Below are 20,684 nucleotides of genomic sequence, written 5' to 3'. Positions count from 1 at the left end.
ATTTTTTTTTATTTATTATTTCTTTTTTCTCCTTTCTTTCTTTGTGACCATTGAGTTCAATTGTTGTACACTTTATCTTTATAGGAATATAAATACGTGTACTATTATTGATGATTTCTGGGTACGTATTTATTACGTAAATGGTAAGATTCTAATAAAAGTTAATGTATATCATTTACAGCGACTGCTGTTCGTCTATTGGATTTGTGAGAAAACGGTGAAAGAAAATATTGATTTTGATATCGTTTCAATTCTCTCAGTAACAAATTATTGTCATTGCGAAAAGGATGATCCACCTGATTTGCTAAATGCAAAACAAATCCACTAATTGGAACCATTCAGAATCTCACATTTTAAATCCGAAAACAAATCAAGATCGGACGAATTCCTGTGACATTCATGTCGGTAATCTGTAAGAAATTCATCACAAATTTGTATTTGTTTTAAAAGTGAACAACATATGGATAAGCGCTGTCCAAAACATGTATAACACAACGTCAGAAGAAATTTAATGGTTCGTCTTTCGTTCTTGTCTTGTATAGAAATAGTTTGTGTTCATTCACTATACTATATACAAGAACACAAAATACATATCATCGGGAAGATGCGGGAAAAGGCAATAAGAACGCATAAGATTCTATTCAGTACAATTAGGCCGTGTGTCACCGCACATTCTTTAAAAGAATTAAAAAATTCTCAAATAAGTTGACATTTTTAGTCCGAACATTTCTGACAACAAACTTGATGTAAGCCTACACGCCAAATTTTCCAATTTTCAACAAACTAATCCTCGCCGAGTTAATACTGCAAAATACGAATACGACACACAATTTGTGACTTGGACTTTGCCAAACAAAAACAAATTGACAATATAATAGCATTTCAGTTGATCGCTAACAAAAGTCGAATACACACAACATTGTCCTACAAGTTCACCACACTAATTTTAACTGAAAGCCAGACTTCCACTTCCAAGGTCTTTAGGCAATATATACCTTGCGCTTTGCGTATTTGTGGGGAACATGCAAAAGTTCATCACAGTAGGCTATTGAACCCACTAAAATCTAATTTTAAATCGCTAGAATAATTCCATAAATCTAAATGTGATACTAAGAAACCACGTGTTTCAATGAGTCCTGGGAGCGATCCTGAAGACATGGACCTAATCTTTTTGGGCTGAACGGCGTACTTTCGTTCACTTTTCCAAGCCCTCTCAAGAAATATCACTAAATAACTAAAGAAATCCAACATTACATCTACATTACACATTACATTACACATTGCACATTACATTACATTACATTGTAATGTAATGTAATGTAGCGTTACAAACTGCATCTTTGATTTCTGAAGCCAATCGGCGAGATAAAATTTTTTGGTTTGCGAACTTTTAAAGTACTCACAAAAGTTCACCAAAGTGCGCTGCTGAACCCAGAAAAAGTTGGGTATTAGTAGCTAGATTCGCTCACTGAACCTTGCAATATTACGTAATATTACGTAATATTGCAAGGTTCAGGGAGCGAATCTAGACAGTCGGGCTTAACTTTTTCTGGGTTCAGCAGCGCACTTTGGTGAACTTTTGTGAGTACTTTAAAAGTTCGCAAACCAAAAAATTTTATCTCGCCGATTGGCTTCAGAAATCAAAGATGCAGTTTGTAACGCTACATTACATTACATTACAATGTAATGTAATGTAATGTGCAATGTGTAATGTAATGTGTAATGTAGATGTAATGTTGGATTTCTTTAGTTATTTAGTGATATTTCTTGAGAGGGCTTGGAAAAGTGAACGAAAGTACGCCGTTCAGCCCAAAAAGATTAGGTCCATGTCTTCAGGATCGCTCCCAGGACTCATTGAAACACGTGGTTTCTTAGTATCACATTTAGATTTATGGAATTATTCTAGCGATTTAAAATTAGATTTTAGTGGGTTCAATAGCCTACTGTGATGAACTTTTGCATGTTCCCCACAAATACGCAAAGCGCAAGGTATATATTGCCTAAAGACCTTGGAAGTGGAAGTCTGGCTTTCAGTTAAAATTAGTGTGGTGAACTTGTAGGACAATGTTGTGTGTATTCGACTTTTGTTAGCGATCAACTGAAATGCTATTATATTGTCAATTTGTTTTTGTTTGGCAAAGTCCAAGTCACAAATTGTATGTCGTATTCGTATTTTGCAGTATTAACTCGGCGAGGATTAGTTTGTTGAAAATTGGAAAATTTGGCGTGTAGGCTTACATCAAGTTTGTTGTCAGAAATGTTCGGACTAAAAATGTCAACTTATTTGAGAATTTTTTAATTCTTTTAAAGAATGTGCGGTGACACACGGCCTAATTGTACTGAATAGAATCTTATGCGTTTTTATTGCCTTTTCCCGCATCTTCCTGCATACGTATAGTATATTGTAGGTATATTTATGTTATACCGATAAAACTAAAAGAGAAGTGTGTATGATGATTGTAATGTCGTATAACGGAACTTTAATACTTGAGATTGCCACAGGCTTTCTTTATTACATTACCAAAGATTTGGACTGCTGAGGAACCATTGATAATTATTTCTTTTATTTTTATTTGCTTCTTTTTTTTCCACCATAGTAAAAATACGTTGTGTATATTATTATTGATTTATATATGAGATCAATCGAAATCGAATGAATTGTAAATTGTTTTTTTTCCTCTTCTTCTTCTTCAATGTGGATACGCGATATATAAAAAAAAATATTGAAAATGATGGGTGTAAATAAATAAAATAATAGAAGTATGACCGCTGACCATGAGTCGGTTATAATGTCAAGAACTTGCTAGTCAATTTACCGTTCGAATTACTAGAATATTTCGATGTACATATTGAGATGAAGAATGTTCAATAATAAATTTATTACATGAGCAACTGTCGGCATATCATACGCAAGTAAAATATGAATACGATTGATCCTTATAGAGATAAAAGTTTGTTATCGTATGAAATTAGAGTCGACGTAATGTCTTTCTCGTCTTTCGAGCAAAAAACGACAAAAAAGAAATTATTTCTTGCTGGTCTAACGTTCATTTATGGCTCAGTCCATCAAAATATGGTAAACGTTCTTCGAATTGTTTGTTGCATTATTTTCATTTTTTTTTCAATTCATACTGGCCACGTGTGATAATAACTTAAAAAGCAATTTATAAGGTAGAATCTCGCAATAAGAGTATTACAGTACTCGACTTTATACTGAGTATAATGAGTATTTTAGATACATCTGCTATAAATATCATATATCGAGTATAAATGACATCTGTCAACAGAGAAATAAATAAATTTCGACTGGACGAACGCACTACAAGCAAAAGTGATCATAATAGACAGCTGCCAAATTGAGAATGAGTACTATTTTGTATGAAATAGGTTGGTTCCATACGAATTGTGTGACACACAGTCAAGCTTCTGTACGCTTGGAATGCGTTGATTGGACTGATTTTCGTCAAACAAAATCAAAGAAATTAGTTTTTCAATCGTACCAATAGGTCTCCTCCAAGGTTATTTCAGCTGGCAAAACGTCATTCATAGAGACATAACCAAAAAAATATTTTTGACGAAATGTTCGCAAAAGAGTTGAGGTTATGCATCCTCGTTCGTTTTCGGCTTGTCAAAAATCGTTTTTACCTACGATGGAACAAACCTACATCTGCCGAGCGGTAAGATTTAAACCACAGCAGAGTAGAACCAGGCCGAATCAGTTCACTTTTCGAATGTCAAATAAGGGACCTAATGGACCTAATACACTGTATTGAAATGAACTCAAATGAACACTAACATAAATTCAATTAATTCAAATTCGAAAAATATTAGGCTACAACATAAGTCAGGTCCCTAGTCAAATCAAGCGCTCCTGCCTGGTTTTACTCTGCCGTGTTTATACTCGATATACTAGCTGTACTCAATATACTCGAGTATAATGTCGAGACTTGGAATGCCCTTAATGAATTGCACATAACGTAGGTCACTAAAGGTTCGTTAAATTTTGTTATATTTTCACTTTATTCACTTTCACTGGAATTGTTGTAAATATTTCAAAATTAGTGAATTGAATGTGACAACGTAACACCATTCAAAGCAATTGAATAGCATTTATGGCTTGCAAAGATCGAAAAACCAATTGCAAATATAAATACCGGTATCGCTTCAACATTTTATGCAAATATTGAATGCATTGAATTAATTAAAATTAAAAATTGGATTGGTTGTAAAAGATAGACCGAAGGCCCACGTGCATGGATGGATGTAAGTTGTAAGTGCCCAATAACGAATGATTTTTTTTTGAAAATTATTTATTAATCGACCGTGTGTATGGCAAATTGAAAATATGAAAAATTTCGAGCACGACATACCATGCAATAAAAAAAAGATTATTTAACCAGTGGCCTAACGAGTGGCTCGAGGTTTAGGAAGAAAAAAAATGTCTCTTTAATTCAATGAGGCACCCTTTATTTAAGAACATGGCTGTGTTACGGATAAGAAAAATATTTTATCGTGCATTCGTTCGAAGCTCAACCAAATTTTTACAGGTTTGCCTTTTAACTTAACTTCTCTTTAATGCTCCAGATTTTTGAACAAGGTGACGACATGTCAAGTTTTTAAGATATCAGTTTTGTTTTAGCTCAAGTAAAATGTGTAACCAACCGACAAAATAAATCGCAATACGTAGGACCGCGTACACATCTCTCTCGTTATGCTTAAATATGAATTTCTTTCGAACAGAAATATTTGTATCAAAAATATTTGTGTACATTTTACTCGATTCGCATACCAGGTACAATTATACGTATATGAACTTACTAGCTATATATACATACGTGACATAAGTATATGTATATCTGAAAATACACTAACTCGTTGTCACCATTTAAATTGTATAGTATGCTCTCCTTCGTCGCACAGTATTAAAATATTATGTTGCCGATCCACATAATACATCATAAAATGATGGTGATGAGATTGTGTATAATGTAAAATGATGGGTTCAACAGAAAATTTTGAGAAAGCCCCTTTACATCAAAAATTGCAAAGCGCGTTTTGTGCTTGCTGCCGCGCCAGAGTACACGTTTCGGCTACTGTATAAAGGTTTTTAGTTTACTTTAAGTTCTTGTTATGAAAAGATTGTTATGATCGTCGGATGTTATGAGTGTGTAGCTGCGTGGTGATTTTTCTTTTCTTGTAAATCTTAATATGGTAACGATACGATAGCTATCATCAGACCTTTCTATGCGTCTCATGAGTCAAGTTCGTTTGAATTAATGAGAAAGTAATAAATATGTGAAAATTTGAATTATGTGATAAAGTGACGAGAACAATTATTTAATTGATGTAGTAAAGCGCTTAGTATACAATCTACCTAATATCTTCATTGTGAATTTAGAATGTGCCATTTAGAATTTGATATACCAAAAAAAACTTTAATTCTTTGCATAGCCAAGTAATTACCGAATCAGCCACAAAAATACATTTTTTTTTGTAAAAATCAACTCGTTTTTTTCGTAAGAATACCATAAGCATAACAGTAATGATGAGGATGGAAATCGGAGAAAATTAGGGATAATTATGATACCTTTGGTCGCAAAAATTTTAATGATGCATCAGTGAATATTCTGCATAATATCATCATTCTGCGATGATTTTTCGAATGCACACTGCGTGTTTCGAGTGATTATCGTTTTAATGACAAAGCGACACGCTAAAAAGGGACTGTGTTGTCGAAATCTTTGGATTGGATTTTTCTGATGTATTTCGGCACGTTAGGACTATAATATCATCACGAACAGTTATTGACTCTAATAGGCTACGCTTCATCAATTAGTTTAATTTAGTTTAGTTTCTAATGAGAAGATGAATGGGAAACGTAACAAAATTTCTTATTTGTTCGTAAGGACATGTTCGGGGTATCTTATTATTGTGGGCGCTGTGTAATTATAATTATAGTTTCATAGTTGCTTTGAATGATCATCGTCTACTCTAGAGGAAAGTCGCTTATTCTCGTAGAGGACATAGTAATTATTCAGGGAGATTAACCATAAAGAAATCGGCCAGGTTTTAGTATTCATAAGTAAATTCGCATGAACAAACTTCTGGTGATTATCTCAGGGCTTACTTTAGAGAAATTTTAATTCCAAAAATTCTGAAAAAATTCCGAAAAAGTTCCGAAAAATTCTGAAATAATTTTTCGGAATTTTTCAAAATTTTTGGAAATAAAATTCTCTAAAGTAAGCCCTGGATTATCTAATGTCTCATGTCTGGTCTATAAACGAACACCATTTTCCACCTTTTTGTAAAAATAAATTTATTGTTTTCCCATAAAGCATTGACATTGAAATCAACCAATTTAACTGATTTGCTGAGTGTAACTGAAGATTGATTAACAAGACTATGGTATGCCAGCGATTGGTAATAAAATCCGACAAAACACCCAGCCAAATTGAATGAATAAAAACCTTTCTAATAAGTGTGTGCATATTAAAAATGCGAAAAATGTGTTTGTAAATAAAAATGACTAATTAAAGTGTAATCCAAATTTGAAAAGTAATTAAAATGGCATTAGCTTATGTGGATATGTCCTTAGTAATTGAAGCACAGGTAATAAAATAATTGTTTTCGAATTTAAATCGGATCGTTCGGTCTGTTTTTATGTTATACTTGAAAGAAATTAAAATTATGATTGATTTCAAACTAAATGAAACGTTACACAAAGTCATTATAAAACGAATATGAAATGGAAAAAGCAAAAAAAAAACGACCAATCCACACGAAGACCACACTGTAACCATATGTAAAGTGTTTTAATTTTTTGTTTTTGTTTCTTATTTTTCGTTTTTTTTCCTTCTCTACTTTAATCGTTTTGAAAATAATTTGTTATTTTTATTTTGAACTTGTTCTGATTAACAAGATAAAAGGTATTTTCTCTTAGGTGAAGCAAAACAATTTTGATTCATAAATACGTTAGTTATTAAAACCAGTCGCTTAATAAAACAAAAACACAACAACGCAATCGACATGATTACTCAAACACGTTTGTTGTCGGATTGGGTTGGGTTCTGCAGAACAAAAAACAAATCAAAACTTTTGATTAATTAAAATTGATGATATCGTATTTATTGGAGAAAATAAATAGTGTGACGAGAATTTCTAGCACAGGATTTATATTGCACACATTTTGCCACACTATTACTTATCCACCACTCTCGAATTCAATTTCACTTCCGATCCAATTGATGTTCATTTCTCTCTATCTCATTCGTTTCAGGAGCGACTAACTAGTCACAGCGGAATCGGTCTGTCTAGCGGCAATCCGGCTTACACATCCCACACTGGACATGGCAACAGAGGCGGTCCCACTGGACACACAGGCCATGGCGGATCGCACGGACCGACACCGTCGATGCATCATCAGTCGTTGCAGTCTGATTTTCAACCACCATATTTTCCTCCACCGTTCCACCATTCCGCTCAAAGCCCTCCGCAACAACAAAATCACGGACCCTTGGAATACTTAAGTAGCGATCCGTACGGACAACCGTTATCCTCACTGCATCATGCACCGTTGCATCATTACAATCAATTGGCAGGATTGAGGCCGTCACAAGACCAATTAGGTATACATCGAACGCATCGGGAAGCTGAACTACAGGGGCATGTTGTAAGTCAAAAACGATTTTTTTTATTTTTCTTTATAATTCGTCTAGTGTGCCCTTGTCTATTGGATATAGTTTGTTTAATCTATCCGTTAATCCTCAAATTCATCCTGCTCCTGCAGTTCCCACAGATCAATGAATTACATGGAACGGAACAAGCATGAAGCGATGAATATTTATTCACAGACTCTGTTGTAAATTTCTGAACGAAAGAACAGTTGTCATCGTGATTCCGTTTTGTCATTAACTCCGCAGGTCGGCTAATCTATAATCTAATCATGTGAGCTTCTCTATAAATAAATTAGTGAATCTTCTCAGTATACATACAAACGAGCTACAACTCATTATCAACGAAGACAAATAGATGACAGGTACAGGTGTGTTTCCCTTTATTATATAATTACCATTGACACTTTATATCTCTTTGATTTTAAATACGTTTCGTCCGATCGTAGGAGTTGTTAACCTTTCATAAGACGTACCAATAATAATTGAACGGAAAGCCGTATCTTACGAAGCAAATTAGTTTCCCTCCATTCTGATAAATGCAACTCGAACAATATTTTAGAATTAAATTGATTTCCATCCAATAAAATGTATGTTTTTTCACGCACTCATTGCGTCGAAATCATGCAACATTGTGGCTAATGTAGAGCTAATTTTCAATTCCCAATAAAATGTTGAAAAATATTGGTCATACTATTAGCTTGTAGCCAATTACTTTTACAAATCGTTTCACAATAATGTTTGCTTTGAAAATTGTTATTTCACTCGGTGCCTGAGTCTGTGATTAGACTGATTAAAGTTTCAATTTTAATTCGTGCATGGAATTGAAGTGCTTTTGTCCGATATATATACCTTCACGGTGGCTTACGCAAACGAAAATACACAGTTTATATAAACACCACGCAAATTAAACAAACTGTATGCAACAATGCAAGGCTTAAAATAGGTTTGAAGGGATTCTTTTGAGAAACCACCTACCGAAGTCGGACCCATTTCGCCTGAGATATATATATAGCGTTTGAAAGGTCTGGGCCTGAGGAATTTAAAAGAGGCCTCAGATAGTCTTTAACAACCCTTGGTTGCTAGTGGCAGGTCTTGAAAGATCGATAAATGGGTGTTTTTTGACTCATTTTACGTCCGCTAAATATGCGCCTTCTGAACGTGAGTGGGCTCGTTAGAAAGCTGAGGTTAATTACGTTCAGGGCATGTCTAGTTTGATAAACATCTACAAATATATGTGCGACCTGAGTCCAAAAAACACCTAATTATCGACCTTTGAAGACCTGTGACTAGCAACTAAAGGTGACTTTCGTAGGCCTGTTTTGAATTCCTCAAATACAGACTTTTCAAACGCCCAGACGAAAAGGGTTCGATTTCGGTAGGTGATTCTTCAAAAGAATCCCTCTTTGTTGTTTGATAACATTAATTGTCTTATGTAACAACCATATTGTGGATAGTGCCAAATATATTTAGGTAGTCCCATTCCATTTACTCAAGCAACTACGTTATTTATATCAATTTTTTCTGGAATGTGATTAATTTATGAGAATATTTGGTCGTATATTATGTTAGAGAATAGTTCAGTATTGTTTGGCGGCTCCAAAGGAAGTTCAAACTTTTAACATTTGTTCAGTACAAATATTGTTTAATTTAAACATTACAATTTATCCGCGGCACTGTTGAGCTTGTCCAAAGAAAAATTTAATATTTTATCTTTCTAAAGCCATTCCACCCATATAAGCCGACCACAATGTCCATTTCTACCCTTTTTTTTATAATTTACATTTTTCAATGATGAAGAATTTTTGCGTTTTCTCTCTCTGAAAATATTTTATTGCTAAAAAAAGCATAGCATTCCCCTCCCAAGTAAATGACGGAAAATTATGCTATACATCTGTTGGTGGAAGGTTTCAGATATTTATAAAATTTTCAATGAAAATATGTGGTAAGTTATGCAAAACTTTGCTATAATCGTTCCGAAAATGTAAACTTGTATGCTTGTTTTCGCAAAATCTTACGAACTCTGCCTTCAACCCTCTTCTTACAGTGTATCTTAAAATGGTATCTTAGGATGTAGTCGTCTACATATTTCAATTCCTTGAAAACATTTTTAGTGGGTTCATCACTGTATAATCAGGATCAATATGTTGACTTGTGTATTTTACAGGCTCGATGTTAAATGGGCAAAAAAAATTCGTCGAACTAAAAAAAAATGTCCTTTATCGAGCTATTAACTTTAGTGCGCTGCTGTTGTTTTTTGTAGGAATTTATATAATGCAAAAATTGTAATGAAATATTTATCCAGACAATCTGTTGATGAAGACGTTCGAATGAATTATCGATTCATAAATAGACTCGCTCGGTTATTATTTCTTAATGTTAAATGGAATTTAAAAGAAAATATATTTTTATTCCCTTCCACCTTATCTATGTATAAGGCAAAAATCGGAAGGGATATTACTAAACAGCATTCATGGAATATTTTCGTATTTAATGATCATCGATAGCCTTTTACAAGGTCTTGTAATATCAACCATTCGTGAGAATGTTTTCTTTATTAACAGCCGTCCGTATTTCGAATTCCATTGCATTTCATTGTAATCATTATGAGTCCTTTTTCCTTCAATTTAATTTGGAAAAAATATTTTCGTGCTTCGAACTCGCTGTTCAATCATCTCTATTATTGGAAAGCTATGTTATAATTTGTAGTATGGAGGATTCAGAGTCTAAACTTTTTGAAATGTCTGTTAAGGAAGAAGTTGAATAAATGTATATTGGCTCAATTATTACTGTACATTTTGATGAGAGTTTACTCATTTACAAACGGCAAGCATATCACTGTAAATCTATTAATTCAGTGGATAACAGTATTTTTAGAGTAACATACGAAATCTATTATGTCATTAGTTTTCGTATTCATATTTGCTTTTTAAGAGCCCACTAGCTAGGTCTATCGCACGTTTTTTGTCGCCGATGTCGATAACAGATAGCAATTGACGAGTACATTGACTATCGTTATTCAATGATGATATTTCATTATCTTGCTGGGTGGTTCGAGCGTCATTAGTTTTTGGCGAGCGTTAAAAGTGATTCCCTTCGTAATCTGATGTACGCTCCCTAGATCTGATTCTTATCTACTTCAGCATTTACCTAAAATATTGAACATTTGCATTACAGACCCAACTATCACATGGATTCCCATACTCAGACAGACGAAGTGATTATGGCGGAACGATCGGTGTCGGAAGCGGCGGTCCTGGCAATAGATTACATGAACATGATCCACTTGCACTACATCAAGCGCTGCAGAGTTCTGTCGATGATGGACAAAATACGGGAATGGATGAGAATGCGAGTTTTATGTCCGACTTACCTCTATTGAAAAGTAAGTTTTTAATACTTGTAGCAACTGAACACATCGAATTCAACGTTTTCGAAACGGTCAGATTGTCGGGTATCGGGGAATCTGGCACACGGTGTCATAAGAACGCAATTTTACCTTTTACGTAGTTGAAAAATGCGTTGTTTTAGCAAAGTGTGCCAAATTACCCTATGCAGATTGTCGCGGTGTCATCATTAAATCTATTACCACTTTTATTACAAGCATGAGTGGTACTCTAATAGAGTACTGAAACTGGGCAGTGTATTGAACACATTTTTGCACTGTAAAAAATCTGGAATCATTTTTCATACAAAATAGTATTCTATTTGGCAGCTGTCAGCACTTTTGCTTGAAGTGTGTTGATATTATTCAACATAAAAAAAAACAAAAAAATCTTTTACTTCATTTGTTTTACCATTCATTTTACTGTATAAAATCACATTAATCATACTTATGCTTATTTGTTTCTATTCTGTCGATGACAGATGACGCGTTAAGGATTACTAAAAAAAATTGTTCATGTTGCTGCTATCTAGTATACAAAGATGGTTACGGGGATAGAAAAGTATAATTCAACATGTTTTCTGATTTGGGAAGTTTTGAAGTCAGTAAATGACACAAAATTTGTTTAACAAATGAAAATCTAGATTTTTAATTTTAGTATTTCATTCTTCTTACGAACGCGCACCTATCAAAAATTTAGAAATAAATCTAGATTATCATTTGTTCAACGAAATTCTTGTAAAATCAATTGCAAACCACACTAACTCCCAAACTTTTCTTGGAATAAGAAAAACTGAAATTTTTGTTGAACGATTTCTTTGTTTTTATATTTGTGTGAAGTACAATTGTTGAGAAGAGAGAATAAAATAGGATTAGCCTCTTCCATGTCAGGACAAGTAGGTAGAAATTAATAAATATCTCAGTTAATCAATAATATGATCTCGAAAATAACATCAAAAAAACTTCTCAAAGACAGTTTTTCGAGTTTTGTCACCAAATTGATAAAAGCCATTGATATTTCGGTCTCGTTTTACAATCATTTTGCAATGTAATTTGACCTACACCGAGAAAGGTGTCAAATTATTAACCGAAAACCTATAATCACGTTAGTATAGGTAATTTGTCTGCAGCGAGTTTTTATTTATTTTATTCGAAAACATAATGAATGCAACGAAAACTTACATTTTAAATAAATGTTACATGGCTATGATGGTTATAAATAATATGAAATGAAATTGTACGAGTGCATTTCAATTCTATTGATTTCTTTTGTACTTCTTTGTTGGAGTAAAAAAAGGAATGAATTTGAATGCAATAGAGGCGTAAAATAAACATCTGTATGCCATATTTCGTTTACGTATAATAGCTAATAAAACATATCCCATTGTGATGAATGGCAGAGCTAACGTTATAGTGTAATAATTACACCAAACATAACAGCGAATATTTTTTTAACAAGGTCGCACTATATGGAGGATCTAACAAACGAAAAAGTTTATTTTGAAACCCCTTTTCGTAAACGGAAAATGGTAGATTTGCGACTAAAATTTCTATGAAAACAATTGTGGGATGAGTCTCTCTTATATCTTAAAATTTTAATCATGAATTCCAGTTCAAAATAACTCTTCTCTTCTCCTTATATTCATAATGCTAACTCAAATTATAACAAATCAAATTATTGGTTTCGTTACAGCAATGAAAAGTGGCAAAGATCCGGGTAATCTTGGAATAGGATCACCCAGTGACGTATTTTGTTCCGTTCCCGGTCGTCTTAGCCTATTATCAAGTACATCCAAGTATAAGGTCACTGTAGCAGAAGTACAACGACGATTATCACCACCAGAATGTTTGAATGCGTCTCTTTTGGGCGGTGTTTTACGAAGGTAAAATTCTATTTCACCGGCGGTAGTTGTGTGATTTGAAATATTTGATAAAATTGCAGAGCGAAAAGCAAGAATGGTGGCCGTTTGTTGAGAGAAAAGTTGGAGAAAATTGGTTTAAATCTTCCAGCTGGAAGACGTAAAGCGGCAAATGTGACTCTATTAACGTCCTTAGTGGAAGGTAAGCTCAGAAAAAAGTAATTTACATTTTTGTCCGAGTCTAACATTTCCAATCAATACCAAACAGGTGAAGCAATTCACTTAGCCAGAGATTTCGGATATATTTGTGAAACGGAATTTCCATCACGACAAGTAGCTGAGTACTTGTTGCGACAACACACCGAACCCCAAGAATCGTATAGAAGGAAAGAACTACTATTAAATACTAAACAGGTAAGGTTTAGCAAAAAATTTGTTCAATTTTGGAACTACATTTTCTGTTTCGTTAAATAGGTAACGAAAGAACTGATGGATCTACTCAATCAAGACCGAACGCCTTTATGCAATACGAGGCCTCCACAAATATTGGATCCATCAATGCAACGACATTTAACCCATTTCTCATTAATTTCGCACGGCTTTGGATCGCCAGCTATAGTAGCGGCTTTAACGGCAATTCAGGTAAATGTTTTAGAGTCTTACAGGAATGGTCAATTCTACTTTTACTTTTGGTGCTCTTATTCATTTTTGAAAATTTGTATTTCTCCTGCCCTTAAATATTTACTGCTTTAGCAGTTGAGTCTGATTTTAGTTCCTTCAGACATATGTTCTGTTCGCACGTTGTGTTTTGCCTTATTTTCTCCCCTCAATAGGCCAAGAAAAAATTGCGTTTTCTAGATGACTGGTCGAATGACATTTCTATTGAGAAAAGTGAGGCACTTTCTCTCCCGTGTTGAAAAAATAGAACTTTTCTCATTCGAACTGTCACTTTATTTATGTTTTCGAAAATTGAATGGCGGGCGTATCGATGTTTTCGTTTCGTGAAGAAAAACGGCAAAACACAAGATTCTGCGACATCTTTGAGAGAAATATGGAATAGGGCTGTTTTATATCATTCCAAATATAGACTTGATCAGGGTCCTTTGGAAACAGGAACTTGTGGGACTTGCAATCAGGGCCTATTTTTGGGAAATGGATTTTCCACAATTTGCCATAATTTGCCAACATTTGCCAAGATTTTCCAAAATTTTCCGAAAATTGCCAAATTTTCTGATGGCAAATTCTAGCAAATATTGGAAAATTTTAGCAAATTTAGGAAATCAATTTCCCAAAAATAGGCCCTGCTTGTAATAAAACAACTTTCTATGAGAATGAATGTTCTGTATTAAATATTGACTTGTTCACTGCTACAGCCATCGATTGGCAATGAATTGAATGATTAAATCTAACCGCACCAAATATAATGAGACCACAGTGTGGTGAATAAACTTTCGGCGGTGATGCCAGCTTAATTATTATCTGAAGAAGGGCTTTTGTTGGAATTTCCAATTTTCTCCACTCGGTATACATACAACTATCCTTACGGTCTGTCCTCTTTTTCCAGAATTTTCTAAATGAATCACTCAAGTATTTGGACAAAATGTACCCGACCAATGGCGGAATGGTTTCATCTTCCATCGACAAAACTAAAATGGACAACGACAAAAAGTGATAATTACTGAAGTGGTCAACTTTCAATAGAAAATATTGAAGTTTGAATTTTCTGCTTAAAACAAAAAGGATTTTTAAAAGAAAAATAATTTCAAAACGAATACAAAATTGTTATGTGATGATGCAGAGTCAATACATTTCCGTGTTAGTTTTCCGTCAACAATTATCTAAATAAACAATTCATTTTACTTCATCGTGCCAATCAATTTTCCGAACTGGTGATGACAACAAAACGAATTGTATTCGAACTCTGTAGAAATTATAAAATATTTTGTGATAATAAATAGTATTGTTTGTAGTAATTTATTGAATAATATTTAGAATTTGAATTCAAACAGAAATAACGTAAAATACTCGTAAAAACAAAGTGAAGTGGCAAAAAACGTTGAAAATGGCAAATTATTTTCTTGATTGCTTGTGAAGGGGAACCAAACGGATTGGGAAGCGGTAATTTTTTAGAAAATTAAATTTTGGTGGGTTTCGTCTCTTTCTTTCGTTAGTTGTTCCACATGTATTCCACCACTCAGAAATAGCGCTTGTCTTTACGTTTCTTCAATTCCACACACACGAGTGAGTAAAATGACTCTCTTTACGATTCTTTTCGAACAATCGAACTCTGATTTAACTTTCACTGACGGCTTTTTCATCTGTTAACGATACTGACGATAAGCCATGTGCTATGGCTAGTGCCCTCTTATATACTTATAGTAGAATTTGTGTCAAAACTAACGAAGTAAAAGATTTGGTTTTGTTGAAAATTCGTTAATTTAAAGAAGTAGTAGATTCAATATCAGTGATAAATGCTTGCCGTCTGTGAAAGATTGACATAATCAAATTTTAGTTTTTTTATGTACAAATAGCAAGAATGTCTATGTACATAGTCTGTTTTACATTTGAACTGATTTGACATGATGGAATAATGTTACAACTCAAATTGAAGTCCTGCAAAATTCACTGGAAGATGATATGCTCTAGCAAGTCTGAGATTTTTATTGCATTTTTTAGGCTACCAGGTCGAGTTTTAGGTCAGATTCGTCCTGATTACCAAATTTGGGTTCAGATCTGCTTCAGATCCGACTAAGAAACGATTTTTAACAGATTTGACTACCTAGATTCACTAAATCTCGCAGATATTTGATTTTCAAACGCAGATTGCACAAAATTCCTAAATTTTATTTGCTTTTTATTAAAAGAATTAATAAGGACCTTTCCGTCTCTGCCGGTATTCCGTTCATTCATAAATTACGTAATACTTTTTCAGTGCTGTCATCAAATTTAATTTTGATGCCAGCACTGATAAACCGTTAAGTAATTAATTAATGTGGGTCGTTCCATAGTGAAACAAATTAAATTGAGCTTTCAGTTAGAAAGAGGAGAGCGTTCTATGAGACAGTTTATAGGAATATGTTTTAAATAGGACATAATGGACCTGAGTGAAACAATTAATTCTGTATAAGTCCTCACTGACAGGTCAGCTTCCGAACCTTCTAGTTTTTAGAAAAGAAATGTCCACTCACATTTTCCAATCACAACATTTTCCTTTACAATATTTCGTTCACTCAAATATTTAAAGATAACAAATAAGATTAATCCACAAATTCTTGCCAATTCATTGTATTCGTAAAATTTAAAGAAAAACGATAAAAAAATTAAAAATATTTTCAAAAGATAAAATTATGTACAAATTCGATTGTGCCAAAATTGGAGATGGTACAAGAAAAATGTTATTATTGCCATAAAGAAATAATTAATTGTAATTTAAATGTAAAAAAATAGATTATTTTTAAGACTTCCAGCTCCTTCTATAAAATTTAAACAAAACAAAAAACGATAAAGAAAGCAAAAAAAAGAACAATTCTCATATCCTCTACATGTGCCAAATAGTATGAAATGATGTGTTTTTTTATACAAAACATATTTATTCGAAACAACATACTTTTAGAAGAGTAATACAAAAGAAAGAGAGTAAAAAAACGTAATAATTTTAGTTCCCATTAATCATTTTATGACGATCATTTACAAAATCTTATTTGTCGTTTCATTAACAAAGAAATTTCTGTCATCATTAGTATAATTACATAGAAACAGAAAGCATTCCAAAGGTAGACTTCTTTTTTTATATTTATTTTGTTTTTTATATTTCAAATCAATAACAACCAAATCAACTGACCAATCACCTTAACAAAACGATTATAAAAGAGCTAAATGGATCTTTCGCAATGAACATACACTTTATGTATATTTAAATGGAATAATATCGAGAGGCTCATAATACTTAAATAAACATTTAACTTTATATTCGGTTACAAAAATCTTCATATATTTTGTTAAGTTAAAATTTAGTCGCAAAAAAAGCAACAACAACAACAAACTATAAATAATAAATTTTATGCCATTATCTACTCTCATCACTCAACCAATTTCTTACTACTTTGCCATTTAAAATAAATCTATCATTGATTACATTCGACGAAAGAATATGAACAATAAAAAAAGATTTTGAAGAAACAAATAAATTGATGCAGCCACAGCCTCATCCTAATTCAACATTTTAATAGTTTTAAAAGAAATAGAGAGACAGAGAGAGAGAGAGAGAGAAAGAGAGAGAAATAAAGAAGAAATTTGCTCATTGCAATTAGGCGATTTAAATTAAACATTTCAACAAACAAACAAAAAAAACTTTTATTCAACAAATCTTTATGAAGAGAATTATAATGCTCAAAAATAAGTGTGTATAAGAGATGAAAATTGTACAAAAAACATTTAAATTAACCTTTTTTTTATTTGTGAATATATTGAGATTCTATAAATTAATTTTAGTTCGATTAATTTCGTCAATTTTGTAATAATTATAATTATTTTGTAGTTGAAATTTTAATTATACGATTTAAATAAAAAAAAAAGATTTAAAAGAAAATATCTAAAAATACAAATATTGTGAATAAAATTAATAAACTTGATAAAATGAGTTTTCTTTTTTGGTCGACAACTAGGGCAGATATTTGTAAATTTCGTTGACAAAGGATTTTCAAAAAGGGAATCCTCTGAGAATTTCAAGGATTTTCCTAACATTTTTTAAGGAATTTCTCTAATATGATCTGCCACAAAATAAACAACATTTTTTGAACCACCAGAAGTTTAAAAATGAGAGCTTCTAAAGTGACAAACATTTTAACATTTTTGTTCATTTTAAAATGTAGACAAGTAGGTCATTTCAAACAGATTTATAGAAATTCACACAAATAATAGTCAAATATTATTCTTAAATGAAAATTTGCCAACAAACAATCAGATGAAACCAAAATATTGTCAACAACTGGAGCATGTGTGTCCAAAATATAGTACACCGGCAACTCTCATCTTTTATAATGCCAACATAGTAGGGTTGCATACGCGTGGAAAATCTGTTCTACTGCTTGGTTGCAGGTGCTATGCATATATACATGCGTAAATGGCGTAGCGTATTTGATTCTCTTGAGCATTTTCTGTGGTTTTGAGAACTGTCTTGAGGATTTTCTATAAATTTCGTAAAATGTTAAAGGATTTTCTATTGACTGACAAAAGATTTTCCATAAATATTTGCCCCTGACTGATGAAGTTATCAAAAGACATTCATTTATTTTTACTTCAAAACTCCAAAAAATACATAACACAAAGGAACCCATAACCCAGTTTTGGATGATTTCGTTGCATTTCAAATGCATAGGAACCGCTAGAAATTCATCGAAATTGTCAAATTTCTATACATTTTTTCAACTGCAGATGAATTTTTAACCCAATATACACTATATGCCTCGAAAGTACATGCAATTTCTATAAGAAATAGTATATTACCATACAAGGGAAGGAATTTGCTATTTCGTATCCAGATGAGTAAAAGTGTCCGAGGGTACTTTTACTCATCGTGACAAGAAATATCAAATTATTTCCCGAGTGCAGTATGACGTTTTGCTTTACGAAGGAGGGAAAGATTTTTCCCTAGGGACGGAAGGTCTACTTTCCCTCACTAGTAAAGGAAAGAGCATGTCATTTTAGCCACACAAGTGTCGAGAAATTTTTCTGAGAGTGGTTTTGGCTTCAAGGGGCCAATACCTTTCTTGTATGTAATCTTTTTTACTCTTCTAAATAACGTCTTTGTCCATTTCCACCTTTCCCATCCGCTAATTATTTTTTAAAAAACCCAAGAATTTTGTTTAGCCCTCCGTACCATCTCAATCTCAACACATTTTGGGCTATATTTTCGGGCAGGCCTGAAAAGACAAGCCTGCTTGTAAGTACAAATAAAAAGATCCATTGAAAAATGCATCCGATTTCGATAGGCTATTTTTCAAAAGTATCTCTCATGTGTATACGTAGTTGTTGGCCCTAAATGCATGAGTCTAGACAAGGAGTCAAAAACAACCGCAAAAAGAAACGATGAAATCAGCATAGACTATAGTTATTTGCATCACTTGGATTGAAACCACGACTTCTTCTCGACGAAACATACATACTTATGCAAAAATTATTCTCTCGGTATACGAATTCACACGTATACTATGATTGAGTGGTTTCAATCCTGTGATGCACACAATTTTACACTCGTCACACCATGAAATACACAGCCAACAAAACCAAATATAATACACACCGTTCAAGGTTGAACTTGAATGTATAGAGGAAGAATGAGAATAAAAACGAAACCGAAAATACGCGATATAAAGCCGAACGAGTTGATCGTTCGATGTGCATCACACTACTCGTTGATACGGAGAGTAAGCTCCGCCTTCGTATCAAATTTCTCTCTTTGACTAATAACATAAACAAACTCCACCATTAAGCAAAACATCGCCTGGATCCCTAGACCTGTTTGCAAGGTCTGCTGAGATAGAACTAAAAAAGTGTGTAAATAAATATTCATATGCATAAGCATAGTCAGAGGACCTGACCCTATCAAGATGTGAGACCTAGTTACATTAGTATAGTTACAATCGAAGTACTTATTTTTGTCAGTGTTGTGTTTTCACACATTTTAATCTGCCGGTTGTTATTAGTCAGACGTCAGACATGCTTACATGTATGAAATCGACATAATTAATTCATTTTTCGTTGATTGTAAACAAGTATTTGAAAATCGGTTCAGAATCGGTCATCGAAAATTCAGGACAATACTCTTTCGGGAATAACTCCTAGAACATTACATCGATTAGGTTCATCGGTGAACCAGACTCCATGAATTTGATTTGTCAATGAGGGATGAGGGAAACAAAAATTTCGAAAATCGATTCAGAAATCAAGAAAATAGGCAACAAAAATTTTGGGAATTACATCAGCTCATTAGTTCCACATTGTCCATATGACATGAACCGGAAAATGTTATTTCTCGTCTAATTAAACCAAAATTCAGGATTTCTCAAAGTTATCGTGCCATCAAAAACTACTAAAAATTCTTTCAGGAATAACTCTCAGGTCATTAAGTCGATAAACCAAATTTTTTGAAAATCGGTTTAGAATTAGAAAATCTGTAATAGAGAACTTTAAGACGTATTTTAACGGTAAAAAACCTCACCTTTCCTGGATTCTTTTTAAGCTTACTTATAGGAGAATGATGTTTAGAAACTAAGGAGAAATGTAATAGAGTTTTCCCATATTTTAGTACATTCTGTCATAAAATTACTGCTGACACTGCGCTTATTTTCATGTGAACCAACTTCACTGTTGTGACATTTCATAGGAATGAATCAATGTGAAGTTGGTTCACAAAAAAATAGTGCAGTAAGAATGAAGTACTATAAAAAATGTGGTGCCTCTACAGGCCAACCGACTAGGCGAATTCAAGCACACTTCATGTCATGATTTGTAGACATGGTCATGACATTTGAAAGACACCTCAATTTACTATCCCGAAAATCAAAAAATGCTCTTAAAACATGGGAAGAACGAATAAACTCTTCCATAAAATATTCTGTAGACTATCTAGTTGCAACCAGGGGGACAGGCGTTACAAAATGGTAAAATACCTCCTAGCATTATCGATGTTACGACACTTACGCATGTGTGGATATCATAAGTAGAATAAATAACATCAATTCGATTGTGATCACTGATAGTATTGTGTGA

At 33.1% G+C, this 20,684-nt stretch overlaps 1 protein-coding gene across 5 annotated transcripts in view; it reads left to right on the top strand.

The window, feature by feature from the left end:
- LOC119066857 (transcription factor AP-2-epsilon) overlaps positions 1-17,030 on the top strand; it is a 79,897-nt gene extending 62,867 nt beyond the window's left edge. For 4 of the 5 annotated variants that reach the window (XM_037169529.1, XM_037169527.1, XM_037169528.1 and 1 more), the window contains 7 exons: positions 7,277-7,669; positions 10,848-11,055; positions 12,749-12,938; positions 12,998-13,116; positions 13,183-13,328; positions 13,389-13,556; positions 14,479-17,030. In XM_037169529.1, coding sequence (XP_037025424.1) covers positions 7,277-7,669; positions 10,848-11,055; positions 12,749-12,938; positions 12,998-13,116; positions 13,183-13,328; positions 13,389-13,556; positions 14,479-14,586 — 1,332 coding nt within the window. In that variant the 3' untranslated portion in view covers positions 14,587-17,030. Of the gene's footprint in view, positions 1-6,507; positions 6,610-7,276; positions 7,670-10,847; positions 11,056-12,748; positions 12,939-12,997; positions 13,117-13,182; positions 13,329-13,388; positions 13,557-14,478 lie in introns of those variants that run through there. The other variant, XM_037169530.1, reaches the window with a different exon arrangement.
- Positions 17,031-20,684: the final 3,654 nt, after the last annotated feature.

This window comes from Bradysia coprophila, chromosome IV, assembly GCF_014529535.1.
Source record: "Bradysia coprophila strain Holo2 chromosome IV, BU_Bcop_v1, whole genome shotgun sequence".
Classification (NCBI taxonomy): domain Eukaryota; kingdom Metazoa; phylum Arthropoda; class Insecta; order Diptera; family Sciaridae; genus Bradysia; species Bradysia coprophila.
Note: the sequence above shows the minus strand (reverse complement) of the source record. Positions and strands in the feature narration are given on the sequence as shown.